Below are 27,597 nucleotides of genomic sequence, written 5' to 3'. Positions count from 1 at the left end.
TCTCACAGCGGCCCACCAAATGCCCAGGGAGCACACCAGATAACAAGAGACCTCATCCTGGTGCTCTCCCCTACATCTGGCATTCTGACTTAACCCATTCCTAAAATCAGGAGGTTGCGCATACACATCATGGCTTGTACCCCATAATGGATTTTTCCTCCAGAAACTCGTCCAATCCCCTTTTAAAGGCGTCTAGGCTAGACGCCAGCACCACATCCTGTGGCAAGGAGTTCCACAGACCGACCACGCGCTGAGTAAAGAAATATTTTCTTTTGTCTGTCCTAACCCGCCCAACACTCAATTTTAGTGGATGTCCCCTGGTTCTGGTATTATGTGAGAGTGTAAAGAGTATCTCCCTATCCACTCTGTCCATCCCCTGCATAATTTTGTATGTCTCAATCATGTCCCCCCTCAAGCGTCTCTTTTCTAGGCTGAAGAGGCCCAAACGCCGTAGCCTTTCCTCATAAGGAAGGTGCCCCAGCCCCGTAATCATCTTAGTCGCTCTCTTTTGCACCTTTTCCATTTCCACTATGTCTTTTTTGAGATGCGGCGACCAGAACTGGACACAATACTCCAGGTGTGGCCTTACCATCGATTTGTACAACGGCATTATAATACTAACTGTTTTGTTCTCAATACCCTTCCTAATGATCCCAAGCATAGAATTGGCCTTCTTCACTGCCACCGCACATTGGGTCGACACTTTCATCGACCTGTCCACCACCACCCCAAGATCTCTCTCCTGATCTGTCACAGACAGCTCAGAACCCATCAGCCTATATCTAAAGTTTTGATTTTTTGCCCCAATGTGCATGACTTTACACTTACTGACATTGAAGCGCATCTGCCATTTTGCTGCCCATTCTGCCAGTCTGGAGAGATCCTTCTGGAGCTCCTCACAATCACTTCTGGTCTTTACCACTCGGAAAAGTTTGGTGTCGTCTGCAAACTTAGCCACTTCACTGCTCAACCCTGTCTCCAGGTCATTTATGAAGAGGTTGAAAAGCACCGGTCCCAGGACAGATCCTTGGGGCACACCACTTTTCACCTCTCTCCATTGTGAAAATTGCCCATTGACACCCACTCTCTGCTTCCTGGCCTCCAACCAGTTCTCAATCCACGAGAGGACCTGTCCTCTAATTCCCTGACTGTGGAGTTTTTTCAGTAGCCTTTGGTGAGGGACCGTGTCAAACGCCTTCTGAAAGTCCAGATATATAATGTCCACGGGTTCTCCCGCATCCACATGCCTGTTGACCTTTTCAAAGAATTCTATAAGGTTTGTGAGGCAAGACTTACCCTTACAGAAGCCATGCTGACTCTCCCTCAGCAAGGCCTGTTTGTCTATGTGTTTTGAGATCCTATCTTTGATGAGGCATTTGATGGTGAATGCTCACCATCCAGATGGTATAGCTCCCAAACATGTTCTGCTGTACTGCAGTGGAAGGCTGGGTATGAGTATATCACTTACGAATTCCTCCCTGTGAAATCTTTTTGCCACAAGTTCACATTCTCTGGTTTCTAGTTGGTAACTGGTCTTCTTGTTCCTTGGATGAAAAGGAGAATTCATGACCCTGTAGAGAATTTATGCCTCAGTGTGCTAGATTAACACTTGCAGGTGATAACATCATTTCATACCTTAATGACACTTTCTGTCAGCTAGTAACTAAGGTCTGAAACCCTTTGTACACTAATTTGCAAGTGAATGATAATGAACAAGGTGAGATTTGCTTCTGAATAAACCTGCCTTGGATTGACTACATAAGTACAAACCAGTGAACTCCTGGTTCACATGTAACTTCAGGTATGAGCCAAGATCCCCAGGTGAACCTTTTTGTATCTTCCTCAGTGTCTCATCTGCCTTATCGAAGTGATAGCTATTTACTTAACTCCTACCAAGTTGTAAAGATTGCTGAGGCAATATTTGTGAAGTGATTTGGATGCCCCCAGACATTATAACTGCTAGGCATTAATAGCTGGTACTGACCACTACCTTCAAACCAGTAAATAGATAGTGCATCCCTGTGTTCTAGAAGGTTCAGGCTGATCCCTTATAGCTGCTGGGGTTTACCAGCATTTTAGATTGTGAGCCCTTTTGGGACAGGGAGCCATTAGTAATTTGATTTTTTTTTCTGTAAACCGCTTTGGGAACTTTTTTGTTGAAAAGCTGTATATAAATACTGTTGTTGTGGTGGTTATTACTACTGCTACTACTACTACTACCACCACCACCACCCTGGGGCAATGGGACAAATTTTCCCTTACACCAGGGAGACCTCCAGCAGCCAAAACTTCCCCACAGAATGTGGAGGCCACACTAGTGCCACTGCATCACCACATCGGGGTTTAGTCAGCATTGGGCTGCCTATCATGATGAGTGACTTGCTTTGAATTCAACCCACTGAATTGCAAGATTGAAAGATACTTAAACTTTGCTTCTGATTTCTTCCTTTGTCAACATGCTTTAGGAGCCCAATCTTCCCCATTTTGGAAACTGTCACCTTTTCAAATTAAACAGATCCAACTTTGATCTCCCAGTGTTGATGAAAGGATTAGAAATCTTTCTCTCTTCTAGCTGCCCTAGTTCCAGTTCATTTTTAGTAGCAAGTTAGTCTGAGCATAAAGTGCAAAGTGTTACATTTCAAAACTGCAGTATTTCAGTCTGCCAAAGATGCAGAGGTAATGAACACATACTTGTTTGATGGGCATCTTGTCATCTGCAATAATCTGGGGAAGGGAAGCTCCATAAAACCATTTTACACAATTTTGATCATTCTCATAACCTGATTTTAATTTTTTACTGTAATATGTATCATAGGGATGAGTTAGGTTCATCCCATTTTCCTTCAATGCTCAGTGTTGACCATCTAAAATAGGTGTGCTCAGGCTTAAACTGTACAGAGAAGCAGGAATATTTGCTGACTGGCCTTTATGATATGCTGGTATCTGAGAACTTGTTACTGGCTTGCACATTTTTTATCTCCAGAAAGGACTTGGATTTCACAAAGCATCACTCTAATTTACACTTTGATCTATTTATACAGAATGCCATAGAAACCATTGCCTGCTTGCCTAGACGTGTTGTTTTTCTGTTTAATATTTCTTCTGCGTGTATGGATATGAATAATTTAGCTAGGTGTGCCAATTTTAAGTCTGGGACATGACTCTTCAGAACACAACTTTATGATTTGGGAAGGAGTAGATACCTGCATGATGACATTAATGGGAACTTCACATTCTTATCACCTGAGAGCATAAGGAAAAACTGTGGAATCCTAAAACAATGTACTTGCAAAACACATATGATACAGTCTCTGCTTGGGGCTCTTTCCATTTCCGAGTAGACTTAAGCATCACAGCTGCCTCATGAATATAATATAGTTTATATTTATAAAATATAAATATTTCTGTGGCTCTCATTCAAGAGCCATAATATTTAGGAAACCACTGATCATGTGGAGCAGCATGTGGCATAGACAGTAGCCATGCAGTGGTGTCAGTTCATGTCATGAGCAATCATCCTTTATTTCAATAAGGAGCTGCAGCTTTGCAGAAAAATTTCCAGTGCCCTTCATAATGTTTGAATGGAACCTCAAGTGGACAAGGAAGAATGATGAAATGAGAAGAGTAGCAAGATTGGTACTGGGTTAATGAATAGTAGAAGGCATGAAGAGGTTGTTGGAATTGAGCTATGATAGTCAAAAGAAAGATTTAGTACAATCTACTGAATGGCTACCATAGAGTAGAAGTAAAGTTTCCTTGGTTTACTGAATGCACTGCCAAATTGAGTGTACTGATCAGTGGATTGTAAAATTTAGCATTTTACATATTTGCCTGTACACCCCACAATAATCAAACAAGATAATAAGCTTTTGAGAGAAAAGAACCACTTCATTCACAGACAGCTACAGAATGATGAGAAAAGCTGCACTAGGAGAAGATCATATAAATCTTCATTTCTTCAAGTACCGGTAGCTGATTGAAAGCAAGACAGCAGTTGATGTCTGTTCCCCAGAATGGGCATGCAAACCCTGCCTCCACGCTTTGTCCTGTTGCTGGGTAGCCTGTGCTTCTCAACGCTAGCACAGTAGGGTTGCGGCAGCTGCGCTGCACTAGACCCCCAAGCCAGACTTTGAAGTGACCCCTGAAACCAAAATCATGAGGCTCCTAATACTCAGTTTTCCATTGCCATTGTTGACCTTGGGGTGCACATCAACTACTTGCACCTGTCTCCCTGGCCCACACTCTACCTGCAAAAACACAGAGTGACAAGAGGTAAAAGTAACCACTAATCCCCACACAGTCTGAGGTTGACAAAAATTCTGACCACTGAGGCCAGTCAAGGGAATAGCCAAAAATTCCTACATGACTCCGGAGGCAACCAGCTAATCTCAGACTGTAAAAAATATAAGGGTGGACAAGGGTTGCTAGCTGGAACCAATCTGTCCTGCAAACTGTGAGATACAAGCCTGTGTGCCAGTGGGGCTCTGCCCCCTACCAGACAGGGAATCGTGTGCCTGCTCAATCCCAAATTTCTCTGGAATGGTGAGATTGGGCATAGATGACCAGCATGCAATTAGGTGACACACAGATTAGAGTTCCCACTTGTTTAATCATGTTTGGTACTGTTGCATTATAAACATCTCCTTGCTAATGAGGAACCAAAGCTGTAATATGTTGATCTAATACTAAATCCAAAATGTTTCTTTTTAAAGTAGGCACAACCTACAGAGAGTTTGTATACCTAAGACCCTTTGGAACCAAGTGAGCCTGGCTTGTCCCCAGTGTTTGCAACTAAAATTGCTTTGCTCTGGTAGTGTTTTTGAAAACTTTGAAATTTTGTCTGTAGCGATCAAATGCTGTGCCAAAGCAGAGTCTTTTAAATACTTTTGTAAAGCAGGATAAACAAGCAGTTATTCTACAGGGTGTTTTTTGGCTGATGCGATTGGGTGTTAAAAGGACTCCTGGAATATTACCTTCCTTCTGCTTGTTGCCAGCCTGACAGCATCTGCAGTAGCTAAAACTGCTATGTCTTAAGATCACTGGCTGTGTCCTGGCAAGTTGCTCTGTGTTGGCATGGATCTTTGGATCACACCAAACTTATTATTCTATCCTGTGTGTTGGGAAACCCCTGGGGGCTGGGGGCTAAGAATAGGCCCTCAGTTTGGCTGTACTTGTCGTAAGAGGCGACTAAACAGCCACCGGGTATATGGGACTCGTCAGCCTAGGAAGGCAGCTCATCTAAGAGAAGGAAAACTCTGATCCCAAACCTCCACTGCCGTGTGGCTACATCCAGTTACAGAAAAGGCTTCAGGAGTCAACTTCGAGGCAAAATCCGGAGCCGGAGTCCCTGAGGCAGTTCATGGCTGAACACAGTCATGTTCTGGCAACTCCTGCAACGCCGCTGGAACCAACCGTATTGGCTTCTGCCTTTCCATTGGACCATTTCAGCGACATGGAGAGGGAGGATTTGCTGCATGGAAAACAGTCTATCTTCCATATCTACTTTACCCAGGCTTCGCGCACTGGAGAGGACATTGTTCCAGAACCACCATTCAGACTGTGATACCATAGTCTTCTGAGAGTGAAGGATGCCAACAGTACGTAGTTGGGAAACCCACCCCGGCCATCTCTGGTTTCCATTTCATTCGAAGCAGTCTATGTTCAAGTTCTGCTCTGCAGTAGTGTGAATTTGGAGTTAGTGTTTAAAAAACAGAAGCTAGAGTTCTACAGTAGATGTCATGCAACCACCATCCTTCTATTTTGTTTTCTAGAGCCTTGCTTGTCCTCTATAGCAGCTTCTCTCCTCGTAAACTCATTCCAGTTCTTTAAGGACATACTTACTTTACAATGACCAGCTGAAATGTTTGCACATAGACCATAGGTTATATCTGTGTATCCTTTATTTCAAGAGACTGTCCTTGCAAGATGACTTACCAACATTTGAAATTGCAGTAAGCCAACACAAAACTTGCTGTACAAAGGGAAGGAATGTTGAACTGAATACTTGCATTTATAGGCTAAAATACACTTTAGGCTTCCTGTCATGGTTTCTAAAACTAAACCGCCTGTTTCTTTTTATAATAAATTGCCTCTAAAGCATGGTGCATTATTTCTGAATCACTCTCGTATTTATTTTTTTAATAATTTTTTTATTAACACACACAGACATACAAACATATAACATACATTTAGGAGTGCTAAATACCATATACCATTACTAATTAATCATACTATATCTCCTAATCTACTTACTCATCTATTTCTACCTCTTATTGATTTATCCATTTATTTATATAATATACAATAATTTTCCCTAATGCCCTATACTATATTTTCTAAATATTCACTTTCTACCAAGCATAAACTAACTTCAATTGCTCATTAATATTAAAACAAAAAAATCTAATTACCAAAATTATCACCTGTTATATCAACGCCAATCTAATTTTCCAGTCTAATTACATTTTTTTCTTTGACATAATAACCACATATAAAACAATTCTTCCACACGTTTACATTTCCAGCTATATTTTTTTAATACATTCAAATTCTATTTATCAATTTCATACGTTTTTTTTTTCTTCAAATAAATTTGGGCCATTGTTATTAGCTGAATGAATCCTCCAATTTTCTTTAACCCTCAAATTACCCCTCGGTTCTTTTTCTTTCTTACTTTCCATTTTTTCTCCTGTAATATCTTTAATAATTTATCTCTATAACAGAGTCAGATAGATCTACACTTTCTTATATAGGGTGTGTTCATTCTTCCAGTTATGTTAAATTTCCAGCTTAAACTTTACACTTCACGCTTTCCCCCCCTCCATATGGCATCTCAGCACAGAGCTAGCAGCTTGATTGCAGATCACTGCACCTCCCCCAATACTGTCACAAATGGTTAGATTTCTCTGAGAAGAAAGCCTCCCCCCCCCCCGTCGGGCTTTCAGTTTCTCAGATACCTGTACCGATGAAGATCTTGTCTCTCCTAACAAAGATCTTTAGGTCCTCTTCAGACCTGCAGTATTTGGGGGAAAACAAACTGTCTCCCAGGACCACCTGGGGACATGTCTGTTTGTCCACTGTTGGCTCCTCCTCCTCCCACTCTTGTATTTCTCACACACCTCAAAGTTACCCTGTTTGTTTACTTTGGAAGGCTGTATTGCGGGTCTCTGTGTCTACACTTAGGATCAATAATGTTGGTCTGTTTTTTAATACATTTTGTTAAACTTTTTGCTTCTTTTTAATTAAGTCTCTTTGCCTTCAATATAGCTCCAGTCATTTTAACTTGCATTCCACATAACCTTCTGCAGATACTGTGTAACCTCTTCCTCCATTTTTTCCCTTCATTATGATGCCAGCTTGTTCACAGCTCCAGATGTGAAAGAAACATAGTCTTATACAGCAGATGTGCTAGCCTCGCACCGATTGTCATCAGCAGGCTGATCCTGAAAAAACAATCAGACTTCACACCATGTTCACCGAATGAATCTTTAGAGCAGGGCTGCGATCTCCACCCAGAGAGAGAAACATTGCAGGCTAAAATGGAGATTGGTGCCACCTGCTGTCTTAAATCCAGTTCAGATCAAGGTTACCCACACCGTCTTTGGCTGAAATGTTTTCCAAGCGACGTCAGTAAAACGTCAGTTTGTTCAGACAGTATAGCTTAACTTGTGCATTGCTCCATTTCAGTACTGACCAATTTTGAATGCTTTTAAGGATGCTGACCTAAAGTAGTACATTCCCTAATGGTACCTATTTTGACCCTGCCATAGTAAATGTTGTCTTGATTCCATTAAACTTTAAAGAGGTATCTGTAGAGCTAAAGTACATTTGTTGGTTTAACTACTTAAATATGTGGGGTGTGTGCGTGTGTGTTGCTATGGGATCAAGATGATAATTTTTCCTTCCTGCCTTATTTACCCTCTCCAGAATTGTTCTGAGAGAACACCTACAGTTGCTGTGTTGTATAGCTGCACTGCCCAGCTGCCGGCGGTGAAATGGTCAAACTCCAGACAGACATGCTGCAGCAATCATACAGCAAACTGTGCTGGAGGATTACCTGTAGCAGCTTTTTCTCCACATTTCTAGCTCTCTTCCTGCCCAGCCCCTAGGTTCCCATGTGTGACTGACAGAGCCTGTATTTGGGCTGGGGGTGGGGTCAGGGATATAATATCTGTATACTTCATCAGCACTGTCCTAAGATGAATTTTCCAATGAAAGAACCTGCTTAAAGGGAAACTGTAGCACCAAATAGCTTAACTCTTAAACACTGTGTGGACTATAATTTGCAGTGCAAGTCATATGAATTGGTGGAACATCCAATGTATATGTGACCCACAGTGTGTTGATAATTATGTAACTTGGTTGTATATCGACTAGCGCTGAAAGTACAGAGTTGCAAATATGGCAGGAGGGTGTGTGTGTGTGTGTGCGCACACCTGTGATCTGCATGCACCTGTGTGTGATTCTAATGAGGAAGAGGTTGTTTTTTTTATAGTTGCATGTGGGCAGTAGCATTTTTTTCCTCTTTTCCCCTCTCCCAAGTTTCCACAAAACACTAGCCCTTCAAAATCTGGGTGTGAACTGCACAAGTAGCAAACTGCTTGTGTTGTGATTATCAGAAAGTATATTGTATGTTTATTTGCCACAGGTTGTCTCCGACTTGCAAGTACAGATAGCTTTTTGTATGCTGTTTTCTCCTTGACTTATTTTATATACAATTGGTCTTTAGAAAGAATAACCCAAGGTTTTAATCAAATGAAATGCCACTTTAAAATCTACTATCTTAGAGGTTTGCAGTGTGGGTCTCCATAGCAACGTCTAAGGGCAAGGAGGATTGGAAAGAAACATTTTTGTAACATTCAGTCTTCTCTTTGAACCCCTTCCATTGGTAGTTACCTTCTATAACTTAAAAGTCTGTTCCAGTGCTTCTGTCTCTAATAAGATGAGCCATAATGAATTTCCCTAGTTCTGTTCTTCCTACTGCTCATTTGCTGTATAGCTGTTCTCTGAAGCAAACATACATTAAAGAGAAGGAAGGTTCACGAAATGTGTGAGAGACTGACCAAGTGACTGCTGGAGAGGAATCGTATGCTGTGGGTTAGGCTCCAACCTTAAAATGTCTTAATGAGAATCCATAAAGACTAGCGAGAGATACTTCCATATAAATATATTTTAGACCAAATAGCCCCAGTTATATACTAGAAACATGTATAGTAACAGGCATTCTCAATTATGTTCTACACGAGTTAAGTTTCTGTAACTCACTGGTGTTTCTTAATGTGGCATGCCCCCTCTCAAAGTACAGTAACACACCTCATCCTATAAAAGTACGTCTAGAATTGATCTCCAGCTTATCTATTATAACAGCTACTGCATATTTCTTTATTTCCACTCTCTTGGCATTTCAAGGGACCTGCAAGTTGGAAGTAGGGCTATGGACAAACTTGAATAACTGCTAGTGTTCTTCCATTTTAAAGGGAAAACTGCCATTGTTTGTTCTCCCTGTAAGTGCAACCTGAGATCTATTACAGATGGAGGGAATTTGTGCATGGTTTGTATGCCAAGGGGTGGGGAGAGAAATGGTTTCACATTGTGTAAAGCTGGCTGCAAGGGATTGTGGGCAGCACCTGACTTGGCTGTCTAGGACCTTCTAATGCTTAAGGTAGCATACATCTTCCGCCCCCTCCTTACCATGTGTAATGTGTCAACCTCTCTTCTTCCTGCTGATGAGGGTTCACTGCTTCATTGTTTAGGTGGTCTTCCCAGGAATTGTTCCTTTACTTACTAGCTGCATTTTTCTTTCTCCAGGAGCATGACATTGAGACTGCTTATGGAGTTGTTCATGTTACTATGCGAGGCACCCCAAAGGGAAACAGGCCCGTCATTCTCACATACCATGATATTGGTCTCAACCGTAAGTCCTTTTATTTTTAGCCACTTAAGAGTATGCATTTCCTTATTCTTACTAATGACTTCAGCAACAAGTTCTCGTCTCTTAGTTTGCCACGTTAAACCACAATTGATCCCTCTCTGCTATGAGGAGGAAAAGTCAGGTTGTGGGAAGTTTAGGTCCTTCCCTGTTCAGTCATATCCAGAGTTTCTCTTGCAGATAAATCATGTTTCAATGCTTTCTTCAACTTCGAAGACATGCAGGAGATAACCCAGCACTTTGCTGTGTGCCATGTTGATGCACCAGGACAACAAGAAGGGGCTCCCCCTTTCCCATCTGGGTAAGTGCAGTGGCAACTCTCAGATCTTGGGAGAGCTCTTTTGTCACCTGTGGGTGGCATATGGATTTTTGGTAGAACACACCTGCCTATCTCATCCCTTGTTCTCCCTTATACAGAAGGTTTTTCTACTTGGTTTCCTCATGATAGTGATAAGCCAATGCAGTCCTAACAAAAACATTTTGAAATGCAAAAACAAAGAGCCACACTTCCCATGGCTATATGTGAATGCCTGCAGTGGTCATGATGTAGACTCTCTCACTTGCTCCCAAACAATGAGTTGTGGGAACCTAGGGAGTGTAAAGAAGCACAATGTCTCTGGTGAAGGTGTAGAGTAGTAAGTTGATGATGCTTACTACTAGTAAGTTTGGCCTTTTAGCTATGTGCTTCAGTCAGTACAAGTTTCTCTTCCTGCTGGCAAATTGCAGGTTGTATCTTTGTGAAACTGCTATGGTTTCCTCCCAGAATTATATGTGTTTTGACTACATGGTCTTTGAATAAAACTTTCAGGTTTTGAATTAATTTATGTGCTGTATTGAAGGCCTCTGTTCTTAACTTGTACCACCATTTTATATTTCAGATACCAGTACCCCACTATTGATGAACTAGCTGAAATGCTCCCTGCTGTTCTTACGCACCTAAGGTGAGTACACAGAAAGTCCCAGACCTTCCTAGTTAGATTCTTTGGCTACTTGGGGTAGCAATTAGTTAATGCTCAACCAGAAGTAAAGGAGACAGTTATGCTGAAATTGCGGAAGGATGGATGATGGTACAGTTTCTTTGGGACCACACGTAAAATCTTTACGTGCCCATTTATTCTTTACTACTGTTTCTAGCAGAGCTTAACAATGATACTCTTGATTTACTGGGAGAGGGTTACAAAGTGTCTAATCTAGATGGTGCTGGGCATTATTGAGGTTTTCCACTTTGAACTTGCTCTCTTTCAGCCTGAAAAGCGTAATTGGTATTGGAGTTGGAGCGGGTGCTTACATCCTTAGCAAGTTTGCAGTAAGTGGCTCTTACTGAACAAATTCACTCTTTCAGCTACCCGTGCTGGGCTCCCATTTGTAAATCACATGTAGCAAGGTGAAGTACTATAGTGAGAGATGCTGGCAAGAATAAATGACTTGAATCCCAGATGTACCAAATCCTTCTAGAGGAAGGAATTTCATAAAGAATTGATGAAAGATTAGGCAGGTAATTCAGGATGATGGATAACTCCCTGTAGGCTGTTAACTCCCATTCATTATCGAGAGAGGTTTGCTTTGTAATGACAAAACTAGTTCATTGCCAGTTAAGATTGCTAGAAAAGAGAATATAAGCTATATGAGAGAGTCCATCAGCGTATATCTAAACCTTGTGCTACCTGTGATCCCTTTATAGTGGTTGTAGTCTAGATTTGTTAGTTCATTCTAATTCTTATTTTAAAGTATAAATATTTAGGAATATAAAAGCTCCTTTAATTTTTAGCTGAATCATGCTGACTTGGTAGAAGGCTTGGTGCTTATTAATATTGACCCATGTGCAAAAGGCTGGATTGACTGGGCAGCATCCAAGGTAAGGCATGACTCTTCCATAATAATAATGCTTACTACCTTATAAGATTACTAAGAGAGTATGTAAAATGCTTGGAACATTGTGTAATTTTATTACAACATTGTGACCTCCTTTTTTTGATTGCAAAGCCCACAGGGGGATGTGCTTATCAGTCTTGCATACTGAATTGTATCTTGATTACTTATTTTATAGTAGTATTAGAGATTCTCAGCCATAAAGCTAACATTGAGCTGTAAGGTACACCAATACATAAAGGATAGGATGTATATTGGCATAACTTCTAAAATAGCCTAGCAACACATTCTACAGCTGGGGGGAAGTGCTGATAAATGAGAAAAAACAATAGTTTCATGTGGACTGAGGCAAAAGAGTAGTCTTTGATATTTATGGGAAATTGATGCTTCATGCATATGTGGAGCTTGGGGAAAAAAGGGGTTGGACTTATTTCCCAGACTTATAAACAAGATAATAAAGACTGGCATGTTGAGATTTAGTCATCTCTCCTATAAAATATGGTGAAATTGAATTCTCTGAAGTAATTGCTATCTCAAGCCTTTTATATGTGCATACTCTTACAGTTTAATTTTTTTTTTTTTAGAAAGGCACTAACATTTTTTAATGAACTGTTAAGAGACTGACTTCACATCCTTTGTGCTTGTCTCTTACTAGGACACTGCTAAAATAAATGTAAACTTTATGTAAAATGTAAAATGAAGAACTTGCTTAGCTTCAGGAGCTTGTTGTATCTGCCGCTAACAACTTCATCTACAACTGCAAATGTAGGGTTTTAATTATTGTTTCATGTGAGTGAGGGAAGTGTTCCAGAGGTCAGACCCCATCAGGGATTGAACTCATTGCTTGGCTCAAAAACCATTCTTGTGTAACTTAACCTGCCCTGTGTTAGTACAATGACTGTGTTGCACCAATAACTCAGTGGCTGTGCTGATGTTTTGGGTTTTTTCCTCAGTTTTCTGGATGGACTACTAACATTGTGGACATTGTCTTGGCTCACCATTTTGGTCATGTAAGTGCCTTAAATATATTGAACTGTTCTTGATTTTGCCCTCAGTAATTAAAAAAAAAAAAGACATTGTCATGTTTTCAGTTTGAGGTTGTTGGATGGGTATAGGGGTGCATTTAGAAGTGTGTTGACATTCCTCTTCCAGTTACATGATCTGTAACTTTTCAATATTGCTGAACATCTGACAGTGGGATATTCTTTGTGCATAAGGGTTGTCTTCCTTTCACATTAACGCATGTCAAACATTGTACAGGGATTGTGCAGCCATGTGCTTTTGCCACTGAACCCATCTCCTGGGTTACTGGCCTTAAGCTCCTTTTCACAAGGAAAGGAGAAAAGGGCTGGATGGGGTGGGGAGTGCTCAGTTCCTTCATACAAATCAAAAACAACCAGCAAGAGTTACAAAATACCCCCCCACTTTATTAGCAATAATAAATCCCTCCACATTTCAAATTCACAGACAGGCAGTTTACAAGAATATATGAGAAGCATATTTTCACCTGCAAGTCCCAAGCTAAAAAAGTATCATTCATGAAGCTAACATGAAGATCCTTCCTCCTTCTTTCCCTTCTCTTTTATGCTCCAATCAGCTGACCGCATTCCTCTCTTCAACAATCACAACCTTACATCAGGTGGGGCAGAATAACTACAGCCTCAGCAAACCCAGTCAGAATCTTAAAGGGACCAGCACATTACATGTACTCTGCATGAAGTGCTCTTCCGCCTTGCTGCCTATGGTGTCCTTCTATCATATTTTTAAAAAAATAGCATGGTGACAAAGCAACTGATCAGAATATTGTTTCCCAGGATGAATTGCAAGCTAATCTGGAGCTGATCCAGACATACCGACTGCATATTGGACAGGACATCAATCAGGACAACCTGCAGCTCTTTGTCACCTCTTATAATGGGTAGGTGACTTGCTTGTTGGCTGGTATAGAACCTGTGTGCTTTTTCTCCCTTTGCTTTTTTGTAGGTATAAATAGTGCTACAGCAGATGCCAGGATATGTGGGAAGAATCCAGTATGCCTAATACCTGCCACAGCATGCCAGTTAAGTTGTGCTTTCAAGGAACGTGCTTGTGTGCGTCAAGGACATGGTTTTCCTAAGTCCCCTTCTTCAGTGTAGGATCCAGAACTCCTGCCATAAGATCCTGTAATATTAGTTGAGATGTGTTGGGCAGAGAACCTCTCTTTTCTGGTTGCTTCATTATTGTGCTCCTTTCTAGTGTATGAAAAAGCAGGTGCAATTGAGCGCTTGGGTTTAAGAAAGGGATGTTGGTAGGAAGTGCACATTAAGCTAGAGAAGTGCAAGGGCCACAGCAGACTTACTAGGTGAGTTCATCTACTGAACCAAGAAACTGAGCTGTGAATTGGATCTTCCTTAGTTTAAGTCTTGTCTCTGCCATGCAGAGATAAGACTTAAACTAAGGAAGTTCCAAGTCACAGCTCAGTTTCTTAGCTGTTACAGTACACCAGCTCAACTCCAGAAACACTGATGTCTAATGCATGGGTAGCAAGCACACTGTACCGCAAATCACCTTGATAAGCACTAAATGTGTAATCTTTGGCTTTGCTCTTGTAAGTGTTAAAATGTGCAGTAGCATCCAAATTTGCAAGTGTGATGTGCATACAGTAGGTACTCCCAGTGACTCCACAAGGACTTTTGCGCTGGCAATGTCCTTTCCGGTGTTTGATAACAGCTTTGTTTTTTACTTCTAGACGTAGAGATCTGGACATTGAGAGACCAGTCTTGGGTATCAATGAAGATACAGCAAAAACTCTCAAGTAAGTTGCTGTTGGTAACTGGGAGACCTGATCTGAAATGATGTGGAGTTTCTTTTACATTTAGCCATGTTACCATAACCTTCCATGCAGTTTTCTTTTCTTTTGAGGTCATCGGGAGGATTTACCAGTTGATGACAGGAATGGGGGCAGATGGGAGGGAAATAATCATAAGGGTCAAACAAACACTGCATCAGTGTGTACAGGAGCACCTTATGAAGAGGACTTGCTGTGTTGTTTTTATCCCCTTTCCCAGCCTTCAGACTTTTGATATATTTATCAGCAATCAAACCCTGTTTGCACCCTCCTTCCCCTCTCTTGCGCCCATAAAAAATTATGCATCAGGTTAGCCTCCCTGTTTTCCTTTTAAGCAACACTTGCAGGCTTATCCAAAGTAATATTTACTCAGTACCTTCTAAAAATCACACTCTTTGAAATACATAGTTTGAAAAACAGTTTCCAAGGAGGTGGGTTTGTTGCATTACAAGCCCCTGTCCAATCAGCAAAGTGATCAGCTGCTTCCTACTCTAAAGCACTCAGAGCTCAGTCCTGGAGAGAATGTTATGCTCATCTGGATTCTTCTGCAGTAAGGATTCTTCCACAGTGGCTCTGTGGAAGCTCTTGAGCTCTGTTGCTCAAAATATGGGCAACTGAACATTAATAGTGGAAAGTATCGTAGTACAGAACACCAGCATAATAAAACAAGAGGACCTTGTGAACACAACAGTAGTGTGTGCATTGTGGCATACCAGCAGGCAAATCTGGAAGGTTGAAAACATGGCACAGAATAAATGTTGAAAAGAATGGGGATTGTGCAACAGAAGCGCATGATGGAGTGTGCCCTTGACACCCTGGTTTATAGTTGCTTTATTGAATGCTGCATGTAGGCAGTCTTGGTGCTTAAAATCATGGAACTCTTACAAGTGTTGGACTAAAACCGGCCAGGATCTATGAGAACAGAATCGAGGAGAGGGTGAGTTGCTGTGTGCGTGGAGTAAAACTATGTACTGTGGCTCTTGTCCAGGTGCCCTGTCTTATTAGTGGTTGGGGACAGCTCACCTGCAGTAGAAGCTGTGGTAAGTGTGCCTAGTCATCTTGCTTTGTAGTCCATTCCCCTCCTTCATTTTATCTTTTGCTACATCGCTTGCAAGGCCCTGGTGGACACTGCAAGTTCAGACAACCAGCTGAAGCAGTGTTTCTCAAATGCTTCTGTTAACATTCTATACACAATAGATTACCTTTAGTAGCTGCTTGACACAACTGGGCATAACTCTTTTACCCTACTCCATCTTAGAATGCATCTGGGGTGGGAGTTGAACTCAGAATACTTACCTTAGTGTCTGAGCTAGATAGATCCCAGCAATGATGTAAGGCAAAGGATGGTGACTGATCTGCACAACGCTTCCAGTGTTACAAGGCAACATGTGTTGAATAACTTTTCAGTTCAGTCCATTCCTTCTTTGCTCTCGGATGCAAGTGAGCAAAAATAGCATCAGCATATGACGTGGTGAACTGGCTTTATTGATTCTTGCCAGTTGCTGTTTTCAAGTCAAATGAGTTTTTCCCCCCACTTCAACCTTTCTGGGTGCTATAATAATTATGAAGTTTGCATTTCCACCTTTGATTGCCATTATGCATGTTGAGTATTTCCACAATGTGTGCTGTCTTGCTGTGAATTTTCCAGACCATTTTCTCAATGTTTCGGTTTATCACCTTGAAGTCCTACTATTACTTCAAGGAGAACAGGGCAGAATAAGAACTATCGCTTATTCTTGCATCAACCCTGTGAGGTAGGCTAGGCTGAGTGAGTGATCTACACAGTTAATCTTCTCGGCTGAGTGGGGATTTGAGCATTGGGCTCTCCAGTACAACACTCTGGATTTGCCCTGGCTTTTGATGTCCTAACAGATTGCAGTCCCTCTTTGGGTCTACATGTTAATGTATCCTTCACATGAAAGCAAATTAAAATCTAATAGTGGGTCACATCAACAATTCCATTTAACTCAAGTACTGGGAAGAACTCTCAGTCCTGTCAGCAGAGTATCACAGTAGCAGCTTTGTTCTTAAAGTGAATGATACTTGCATCTGCATTTTAATTCAACAAATGCTCTGTTTCTGTAACTTGCTGAAACTGATGTGCGTTCCTATTACATCTTTAGTGAGGACTCTGAATCATGCCCTGTGGCTTCAGTTAGGTTGGGGGTGCACAGTAATGAAATAAAATGTGCTCTTTGCCTTGTAGGTTGAATGCAATTCACGGCTGGATCCAATGAACACAACACTCTTGAAGGTATGATGAGCAGTTGTGTTGTGAGTTGTCATTTTAGAGCTGTGTCTGTGTGGCTTCAGCAGAGATCTCTTGGAATATATCAGTTTGTCATCTTTCAGTATTTAAGAAAGGAATTTGGAGATTGGAGTAGGATACCTGCATTTGTACTCATAATCTCGAACAGTGTGGCCTTAGAACTGTACTAACTAGCACCCAAGAATGGGTATTATTGGTAGTCTTCTTTCATCTCAGAGTCCCAAGTCCAAAAGTAGAGACTAATCCAATTTAGTAGATCTATTTAGCCTTGGTAGTCTTCACCAATAGTCATGACTTACTTGACTCCCACTTCTTATATACAAGGCATTTCATTTCCCCAAGAAAGCTATGCATTCTGAGAAATAAAGGTCATGCTTCTTTATAGAGCTGTAGTTTGTGTATCACCACTTGCTTGAACAAGCCTTGAAATTCTCCTTCCAATCTCAGTATGACAATTGTTCAACAGGAAAACTTCCCAAAGAGATTAGATAAGGAATAAGTTGAATTTGAGTTTCAGTAAGCTCAGAACTATCTATTTCCACAGGCCTCAATTGAAGAAATGAGTTTTTATCACACTATGGAGTTAAATGGCTTAGGATTGCTAGGAAGCTGTTAATTGCTCACTGTGAATTATTACTAGGCTTATCTTGAATACCTTTAAGCTTATAAACTGACTAGGCCTTTTGGTATTGACTTTGGGGTTTTCAAAAAAATGTGGTGGCATTTTTTCCCCTTCTCTGTACTTGTTTGAATCTGCACACATGCTCATTCACACACACTCTGAGATTTTAACTTCAAGCCTCTGATGGACTGTACTTCTGGTAGCTTATGGCAAAATAAATTTGTTAGACTTTAAGATGTCACAGTGCTTTGTTTCTGCTGAGTCAGTTTTAACTTTGTAGCTGAAAATGTTCTCAACTAAATGTCGTTTACATGGATTTCAATATTCTCTCTTTCTCTTGTAGATGGCAGACTGTGGAGGGCTGCCACAGGTTGTTCAAGTGAGTGCCGAATGAGTCTAGCACACATTAGAGTCAGATTTGACTTGACTGTAATGCTTGACGGTGTATGTGTCTCCTTTTGTTTTCTTCCTCCCTCAGCCTGGGAAACTGACTGAAGCTTTCAAGTACTTTGTGCAAGGAATGGGCTACAGTAAGTAAAGAGAATACCCTATTATTTTGAGAAGCTTTAGCTGAAGGGTTAGCCATCATGGATCTCCCACTAAACTGTTGATGTAGCAGAATTTTTCAGTTAAGAGTCCTAGTCTTCTGTGCCCTTGACCTGTTTCGCTCCTACATCATGCTATGTGTATGAACCTGAACAAGGCTTTGTCTAACCATGGAAGTGCATTGTGTGATATTACTTGGGCTTTGTCCATTTCTGCAATGTAGTCAAGCACATTATCATGCTAGGTGTTGTCAGGTCAGCAGGGGAAGATAGCCCTTGCTTTCCCAATAGCAGAGTGGCTCGGGAGTATAGGAAGACAGCACAAGAAGCAGGCGATCCCAAACAGAGCCAAAGAAGCAGACACAGGCTTGTTTGTTGCAGGAGCATGTATTGGTAAAGGAGCAGGCAGAAGAGTAGTCATTCAAATGGTCCAGAAGTCAAGGATACAGCAGGTCACAGTCACAAGAAGGCAGTCCAAAATCAGTATACAAACCAGCAGCACGGCACGCAGAAACTCCACCACAACAACCCACACCCAGAAGTCTGTGCTTGCCCCATATATACTGGGGCCAGCCAATCAGAATAGGGCAACCTCATAATCACGAGACAGTCTTGTGACCCACTCTGATTGGTTGTCCAGTGGTGCACTGCACCATTTCTCCATAGCCTACTTGACTCAATACTCATCTCTCCCCAGGTCACGTGACTCCCACCTGCAGCAGGCACAGTTGATTGTATCAGCTGTGCTGCCTTGCTGGTTGCTTCACACCAGGCCCAGATATCAGGACCTCCTGCCACATCCTGGCTAATAACAATCTCAAGCCTGGGATGCCAAAAACCTGACAGGTGTAACCTATAATTAGAGAGTTGACCAGTCTGATTATGTGCTTCATTCTGGCTTTTTCATTCCTTGTCCTCTGCTGTGTGGATTTAAAATGCTTCAGCTTCCCCAATTTCTCAGTGGTGGCATTAAATTTGTCAACCATTGTTCCAGAGAATAACCCTTCTTTATGCTTCAGCCATAACTGAGGTCTTGGCAGTTTAAAGTTCATGACAAATGTTGTTGATCTGCTGGTGTCCTGCTTTGATCAAAAATATGCAAATTGGAGATTCTTATTTCAAGCACTGCAGTATTAGGTGATTAAATGTATTGACCTCAATAACCGACTGGCCTTCGGCTCCCTTCTGAAAATTCATTGATAGTGCCATAATTAACCTAGTTACATGCAGAATGCAAGCCTGACTTTTACTACAGTTAACATTTATTGGCAAGTGCTGTGCAGAACGGCTCCTTGAGGGCGACTCTTCTGCCGAAGCACATGCTCCCGTCACCACTTTATAAACAAAGAGAATATTCTGACATGGAAGCTAATTATAGGGTTGGGAAAACCATTTCACATGTTGAAGGCCAAAGAGAATATACTTTAGCACGCTTCTTGTAGAAGTAGCAGATGACCCTCACCCAAAGAGGAATTGCGAACCAGAAGGATGATAAACTCATGCTTTTTGCTCAGGAAGCTTATTTTCCAGACGTCATGACTGGACTAACTATGTTTCCCGTTCCCTTTCTTCTCTTTGCTTCTAGTCCCTTATGTGCAGCTCAGCCACCTGAGCTCTGAGTCAGGTACCTACAAGTGTGCATCTGGCTTGGCTGACTTACATTTTTCTTTTCTTTTTCTCTTAATTACCCTGCTTCTAGCATGGCCTGGTGACCCTCTGTGTTCTAGGGCTTCCCATTGTACACCTTGTATGCTACAGTTTGGTTTTTCCATTTACATTTGGTTGCCTGTTGCATGATTTGCAGCTAATCCAGGAGTGAAGTATATGATTTCTGACTTTCTTAACTCATTTTTGCCCAACCCACAGGTGTACACATTTGGTCCCTGTTGTGTATATACAGTGTTGGGCAGAAATGGCTTAAGGGGGTTGCTCACACAGTTTTTATTTGTATATCACTGTTGAACAGAGGTTCTCAAAGTGGTTTATGTAGCAGAAGGATGACTACAAATGTGTTTGAATAAAGTGCCAGTTATGCCTGTCTTGGTCCAGGCCAGGGCTGTCAAACTCATTTCATGCAGTGGCCCAAATTGATTCATGGCAGCTGCTGAGAGCCAGAAGTGACATCATTAAGCAGGTGATGGCCATAAAGAAGCACTTCGTTCTTGGTTAGAAATTCATTCGTTGCAAATGTCTAGGCAGTTGGGCAAAGAGCAGTCCGTCCCTGAAAACATACACCGCCATCTCTGACCAGATATGGGGGCAGCAGCAATGAAGCTGGTTCTTGTGCCGCTGAGGGCTGCCCTTTCCAATGGCACCCCCTGATCCAGAAGTAATTGTGGTAACGCGATGATATCACTGCAGTTACTTCCGGTTGCACACCGACCACCCTTTGGAAAAAAAAGCAGAAGAAGCAGGTGGACGCTCGGAGCGTCACTCGGCTGCCCCGAGAGTGGCTCTGAGAGGGAGGCATGTTCTCCTGCTCCTCCCTCACAGCCACTCTCGGAGCAACTGAGTGTCACTCTGAGTGGCTACCTGCTTCTTCCACTCTGGGGGAAAAAAGTGGACAGTCATGTAGGCCGCTTGCAGTTGACGGCTGCCTGGGGCACAACAGAGTGCCGCCCAGAGCACAGTACTTCCACCCCACAGCTATGCAACTTGTGGGCAGAGCAGTTGACAGTGTCTGGCTCAGGAGATCTGGGCTGCTTCTGCTGCACAGTTCTGCTCAGAACAGGGAGGGAGTGGACAAGATCACACTGTGAGGCACTGCTGGCAGTCTCTCCTTAGCGCTTTACAAGTGCTTCATTTGAGAGTGTAGCAGTATGTTATAAGAAAAATACAGGGTTCCAGACTTTACACTACAGGGCAGTGTGAGGGTGGGAGGCACTGGCTGGCAGGGAGGGGTACAAATGAAAAAGCCTAAGGGGTAAAATGGATGGGGGGGGATGCATTTGTAGGGGAGAATATCAGAAACAGGAGGAGGGATTACTGGGGTGTCAAACTTGTTTCATTCAGCAGCTCAAATACCATTCTTGATGCCTGCTAGTAGCCAGAAATGATGCCATTAAACACGTCATGACCAGAAATACAGGTCCAGCCTATTTATACGTGGATTTGACTCTACAGGAATGGCCACTGCAAATGAGAAGGAATGTGCTGATCCCTGGAGAAGGGGAAAAATGCATCCCTTTAAAATCAGTTTTAAAAATCAGTCCTTTAACAATAGCCTCCTTAATGAGAGAATGAGAAGGCAGCTGGCTGACAATCCATCAATCCTTCTCTCTCCAGGCGACCCCTCCCTTCCCCCTGAGCACATAAAAGAAAGGTTATCACTTTGCATTGGTGAAGGGAGGGGCTGAGCTTGGAGGAGGACTGATTGATGGATTGTCTTCTTAATGATTCTTATCTTGCATCACAAAGGTCAGCAAGGCTGTTTTTAAATCACTGGAGCAAATAAACTTTGCTATAGTGCTTTTTTATAGTGCTATATGCTATAGTGTTTTTTAAATTGAATTGCTATAGCATCATAAAAAATGCTATAGTGCATTTTTTGCCATCCAGAGTGTTTGGAGGAACCCAAGCGAATAATGAGGCTCAATCTGTAAAGTCTTTTTCTCATTTGGGCACTCATTAACTGCAAGTGACAGAAGAGGAAAATATGCAAATCTTGATCGTACTTTTGCGATATGAGAGAGCCTGACTATCATGCGGGCTGCCCTTTCAGCACAGCTCAGCAGCCAAGAGCAGCTGATGGTGGTGCTAGGAGAGCCGAAAGGACAGAGGGCTTCCTTGCCTGTGGGCCTTATGTTTGACACCCCTGGATTAAGTATTCCTGCCTGTCAGTTTGCTCATACAAATAACCCCCACTGTCATGTTACCTTGGCCAACTTGGGTCCGGAAAATCCCATGTGACTGATAGAGACTCGAAGGAGGCAATGTACAGGATAAGCTAAAACTTATTCATTTTCCTGCAGCACATCCTTTCTTACACTTCATTCTTCTTTCTTCTGCAAATCCAGGGCATTTACAGTAGTTTTAACCCTTTCATTGCTAATCTTCCTTTGCAGTGCCATCAGCTAGTATGACCAGGCTGATCCGCTCCCGGACCCACTCTTCTTCAAGCGTAGGTTCTGGAGAGAGCCCCCAGGCACGATCTCAGGCCAGCAATCCAGGAGAGGCAGCTACTGGAATGCCTGGAACAGCTGACATTCATGACACTCCTCAGACTATGGAAGTATCCTGCTAAGGAAATACTCCTCTTGTGTATCCAGAAAACCCCTTTCTTGCCCTTCTGAACCTGCCCAGAATCCAGTGTTCCCTCAGACAAGTGGCATTAACAGTCTTTTTTTTTTTCTAACTTGTGCCTACCCATCTAACTTAGCAACCACCTTCTCACCTGTCTGGCACTACTTTGTCTGTCCATTTATGTGTGAAACATTGGCTGCTTACAGACCTGTCTGGAAGCAGGTGGGCAGAGATTTACTGCAGGGTTTGCTCTGCTGTTTCCCTGCCTTTGCTCTTCTATTGACATGTACAATCTCTGGGTTGAAAGCTATCTTTTCTCCTCTCCCCCATCTCCCACAACAAATGCTTTAGGCAGACTGTCTGTTTTTCTTGTTCCACTCAAGCACCTGCATGTTTGCTTTAAGCATTTGTCTGTGCTTTTAAGAAAAAGTTTTTTTTATACTCTGAAAATTGCTCTGAAGGGGAGATGTAGGTGGTGGTTTTGTGACTGGTTCAAGGCCTTACCAGTCAGTGTTGTGAACACCTCTGCTCTAAAAGGGGATATAGCTTTATGACTACACAAGAGCTGGCCAATTGGTACCATGCAAATTCAGCTTCTGTTCAAATTAGAAAAACTGGCTCCTCCCAAGCTAAATCTTGGAAAGAGGGTACATGTCATGGGATGAGTATGCTTCCGTAGTAGGCTCAATGCTGAAATTATGAGTGTCTGTATGCATCCAGTGACTGCTAATATTCCATTGGTGCTAGAGGAGAGCACTACTGTTTATGCAGGTGCTATCCTTTTCACTCGCTTCCTGTGCTGTCAAACCATTTGAGAGCAGTGGGTCCCCCTGTTATTATTAAGTAACAATTTCTGTGGCTTCTGCACTTAGAATTGCTTTCTAGTTGTGCTTCTCCTGAAGGCTCTTGGCTACAGTTTTTTATGTCTTTGAGGTGGGGGTAAAGGGAGAACTCATGTCTTAAAACTTCAGGGGTGGATCTTGTCCTATTCTATTGAACTCTGAGTGGATCCCAGCATAGTTGGTTGACTTGCAAGAGAGTTTAGGTCATATGAATCTGAACCCATAAAGCCTTTCTTGTTTGTAGACCTGCAAAAAGATCTGCCACCGGGGCTGCTGGGCCACAGATTAAAGGAAAGGCTTGTAATGAGCCTCATTACGTATTTTCTCTAAGATGCACTATTCAACCAGAGGATAAGGGATTTACACACTCTGCAGTAGCCAGAGCTGCATACACTGACTTTTGAAATGGGCTGGATGATATATAGTAGGGTGGTTCATACCACCCTGGAGAAAACTAGTGCTTTTCCACGCTGAGAAACTTTAGACCTAGTTTCAGGCATTCATGCAACCATCTGTTTGCCAACTGTTTCATTTACACAAGTTAATATGACAGATTAAGCATAGATATTAAAATTAGATAATTACAATCTAAAATGTAATTAAGGCCAAAGATTCAGAATATGGCTTCCAAATCCAACAACAGAAACTGAGGCAGCAATGGAAAATTTCCAGATGGAAATAGCCACATGGTGCTCTGTAAGAAGACACCAGTATCTGTAGCAGAGATACTAAGGCTGCAGTCCTAAACACACTTAACTGGAGAATAAATCTCATGGAATTTAAAAGTACTTCTGAATAAACATGCTTGGGACTGCTCTGCATGCCTAATGAATAAAACATTCAGAAAAATTTGTTGTATACTTGCTCAGCTAGCTGGACACTGTTTGATTATAATGCAAACTATGCAAGAAGGTTTATGTCTATAGATTTTTTTCTCTCCTTGCTTTCCTGGTTTGAAAACAGGCATTTACAACTACCCTATCCTCAGGTACTGAGGATCTAGAAGAGATTAATGAGAGTAGTTATCAAGGCCTTCATGAAATCTAATTATGATAAGTGTTATGATCTGGTCAGCTGCCACTTCAGGTCACCTGCAGGAGTAGAGGTCAGAGTATATAGCCTTTCCCCAAACAGATACATTTGGGCAAAAATGTGAGAGAAATGTAAACTGGATCTGTGATTTGTTCTGCTTCCATCTCAAGAAATCTTGAGCTTGTTTAAATACTGGCTAAGGGAATACATTGATGTACTGTAATAGCCTGCTCTGAGGCCTGTCTTTTTATATTTTTCATAGGTTGATATTTAGCTCAATTAACAAATAAGGTGTTCCTTGTAGAAGTGGAAAAACTCCTTTCCCTCCCCGTCTCGGAGCTAGGGAACTCCAAAACCATATTGTTCTCTTGAATGGATGTTGTTTTTTTGCTTCTGGCTGGGTCACAGAAGACAGGAAGAGTGTGATCTGGCAAGAGGTGAAAGAGTCACTGATGGAAGAGGGATATGCAGCTGACTTGTTCATGAAGTCATGGCAGAATGTGTCGCTTTTCACTGTTGCACATAATGGCTCATGGGGACCAAACTCCTTGGAGGAAATCTGTTTCAGGCAGGAGTTGGGATGGGGAGATTCTGCTGAGAAGAAACTTGTACCAATAAAATTAAATAAAACTATAATCACGTCTCGTTATTTGTGTGTTTGTGTGGGGGGCTTTTGATGAGTTTTTGAAGTGCACATTTATTTTCAGTTACAAATCTAACCATTTAAATGGTACAGCCCTAATGGAAATGGGCATCTTCAATCTATAATTGACATTTGAAGGCCATGAGGGAGGGACTGGCACACCATAGAATAACTGAAATGGGCATAAGTTTTATAGGCACAGCATATCAGTCTAAACTTAAAGCTTGTGCAAAAGATGAATCTGTGTTAAATAATAGCCAGTTCTGTTGAACTGTTGCATTTGCGCCACGTTAAAGGCTCCAGATGTTAGATGAATGAATAACTCACGTGACTGAACTTTGGAAGGTGAACCTCCCAGAAATGAATTTTCAGTGTTTCCGCATCCCTGGCCGGAAGCCACCTTCAGATAAGGAAGCAATGCATGACAGATTACGGGAGAAGAAGTTAAGAGTTTCTTTCCTGTGTTTCTTGTGAAACTGCGTCTGTCACTTTATCTGGCACACTTCCCATCTCCTTGTTCTTCCATGCAACATGTGGTGCTATTGATAAATGGAGCAAGAGGCATGCCTGCTTTTCTATAGTCACCAGTGCTTAACAGAAAAACTAGGTGTATAGGGGGAGGTGGGGTAAGAACTGAAATTACTGAGATGGGGGGAATAGGAGCAGGAGTAAGGAGGAGGAGGAATGGAACAGTCTACCACCACTATCCCATGAAATTTGCACACTTTTCCAACTACCCTTATGAGTTAAGTGGATGCACAATATGTAACTATGTCCGATGGGGGGAATGGAAGAAGGCTGAGATGGGGGGGAAGACTCCTGAGGTATGTGACTGAATGGGAACATCAAACCAAACACTGCATTCTCAGGAATAAAGTAAACTGAAATGACTTTGGGGAAAATATTGAAGATCTACACCATCTATAGATATATTAAAGAATTTGGTGATGTATCTTCTGACACCTAAAGCAGACGTAAGCACATGAGGATTCTGAGGTTTTTCAGACTTGCCAACACAAAGTTCCAGGTATGTATGCATGCAGTTTTCTTGGTTTTTACATTCTTTACAGTATTTTGGTGTACTCACCACCTTTTGTGTGCCACCTACTGAGAAGGAGCTTCAGGTTCAGTAGCTTGTGAGTTTTCCTTTGCATAGATAACATGTGAGTAATTATCAGAAATATTCCTTTTGATCTCCACAGTATGTTTAAAAAAAACAAAACATGCAGGGCCTCTGACTTCTCGATGTGGGAATTGTGAGTGAATGGGAACATCAGACCAGCCAAAGTGTCTGAGGAAAATGTTGAAGATCTACACCAGTCATGCTACTATTTTCCATGAAACTGTTGACTTGTGCGTATTCCCTGAAGACTAGGAGAACAACTTGGAAATAGTTGAATGAGACACTTGCGCCAGCACGTTTGTCCTGGGACTTGATGGTAGATAACTTCATTCCTGGTTAATTAGTATATGGGTAAATAACCCCATTTTCTACTACTGCATCAGAAACTCCACCCTTTTTTCCACCTAGTGCTGTTTCTGCTGGTAAGGGGTTTACTTGACTTTGAGGTTTAGACTAATGCATTCAGTCATAACCCATATGGTGAAGCACAGCTGGAGATGGCAATTATGATACGGGTCTATTTTAAGTAGCTGAGAAAGATATGATCTTGTGAGCTGCAGGCAGCAACTTAATACAGTGGCCTCCAGTGGCATTAAGGTTTCTTCTTTAATTTAGCAACTGCAGGTACACCACACTTGCTAGAACCAAAGTAGATTTGATGGTAGCAGCAGATATTTATGTGTGTTAAAACTGCTGCAATCATCTAGAACAGTGGTTCTCACATGTTTAGCACCAGGACCCACTTTTTAGAATGAGAATCTGTTGGGACCCACCAGGTGATGTCATGACTGGAAGTGACATCATCAAGCAGGAAAATTTTTAACAACCCTAGGCTGCAATTCTACCCACACTTACGCAAGAGTAAGTCCTATTGACTATCAGTGTTAAAAACATATACATAGTAGCCTGTTAAAAGTACAGATCTGTAATGTGTTCCCAAATGTAGTCACATACAATGGTAGCATCAAGTCTATATTAAAAATAAAATATTGAAATGAATGGGGACCCACCTGAAATTGGCTCACGACCCACTCAGTGGGTCCTGACCCATAGTTTGAGAAACACTGATCTAGATATCAAGGTGTAGTGGTCTGTCACTTTAATCCAGGGTGACCAGATGTCATAACTGCAAAAGAGGTCAAGAGACCCCAAAATGTAGGACATCCAAGAAAAATGTAGGAGATGACAAAACAAAAGCTAAAGACACACATTGATTTCATGTTAAACACTAGATTACTTTTAAACTTAAAACTATATTACATACAACTTATTAATCACAAGAAAGCTATGCACTGCCTGCAGGGGCCTGCTTGCTGGGAAAAGGAGGACACTGAAGCTCTTTTCCAGGACATGAAGATAAAAAAGAAGACATGTCCTGGAAAAAGAGGTCGTCTGGTCACCCTGCTTTCACCTCATCTGGGCTCTAATACTGGGAGTGAACTACTCTGAGAGACAAGTGTGAATATCTTTTGCTTTGTAAACTGGATAGGTGGAGAAGTACACTCTGCTCTGAGGGCAGCTGTGAGTTTATACACAAGGATTGACTGCAGTGATATTGAATTGCTCCTTTTTAGAGAGGGGAAAACGCCGATCCTTGTGCATGGTCACCTTGTCATGTGTGACCTGCCTGGAAGAGCTGGGCATTTAAACATGGG

General features: G+C 41.9%; 1 protein-coding gene across 3 annotated transcripts in view; it reads left to right on the top strand.

Annotated features, from left to right (window-relative positions):
• NDRG3 (NDRG family member 3) overlaps window positions 1–24,805 on the top strand; it is a 61,443-nt gene extending 36,638 nt beyond the window's left edge. For 2 of the 3 annotated variants that reach the window (XM_066623408.1, XM_066623409.1), the window contains exons 4-17: window positions 9,808–9,913; window positions 10,109–10,229; window positions 10,807–10,869; window positions 11,174–11,234; window positions 11,697–11,783; window positions 12,751–12,807; window positions 13,612–13,715; window positions 14,526–14,591; window positions 15,613–15,664; window positions 16,831–16,878; window positions 17,859–17,894; window positions 17,994–18,045; window positions 19,646–19,684; window positions 22,125–24,805. In XM_066623408.1, the coding sequence (XP_066479505.1) occupies window positions 9,808–9,913; window positions 10,109–10,229; window positions 10,807–10,869; window positions 11,174–11,234; window positions 11,697–11,783; window positions 12,751–12,807; window positions 13,612–13,715; window positions 14,526–14,591; window positions 15,613–15,664; window positions 16,831–16,878; window positions 17,859–17,894; window positions 17,994–18,045; window positions 19,646–19,684; window positions 22,125–22,303 (1,071 nt within the window). In that variant the 3' untranslated portion in view covers window positions 22,304–24,805. The remainder of the gene's footprint in view (window positions 1–9,807; window positions 9,914–10,108; window positions 10,230–10,806; window positions 10,870–11,173; window positions 11,235–11,696; window positions 11,784–12,750; window positions 12,808–13,611; window positions 13,716–14,525; window positions 14,592–15,612; window positions 15,665–16,830; window positions 16,879–17,858; window positions 17,895–17,993; window positions 18,046–19,645; window positions 19,685–22,124) is intronic. The other variant, XM_066623410.1, reaches the window with a different exon arrangement.
• Window positions 24,806–27,597: the final 2,792 nt, after the last annotated feature.

This window comes from Tiliqua scincoides, chromosome 4, assembly GCF_035046505.1.
Source record: "Tiliqua scincoides isolate rTilSci1 chromosome 4, rTilSci1.hap2, whole genome shotgun sequence".
NCBI classification, from domain to species: Eukaryota; Metazoa; Chordata; class Lepidosauria; order Squamata; family Scincidae; genus Tiliqua; species Tiliqua scincoides.
This window is presented reverse-complemented; position numbering and strand designations above follow the sequence as displayed.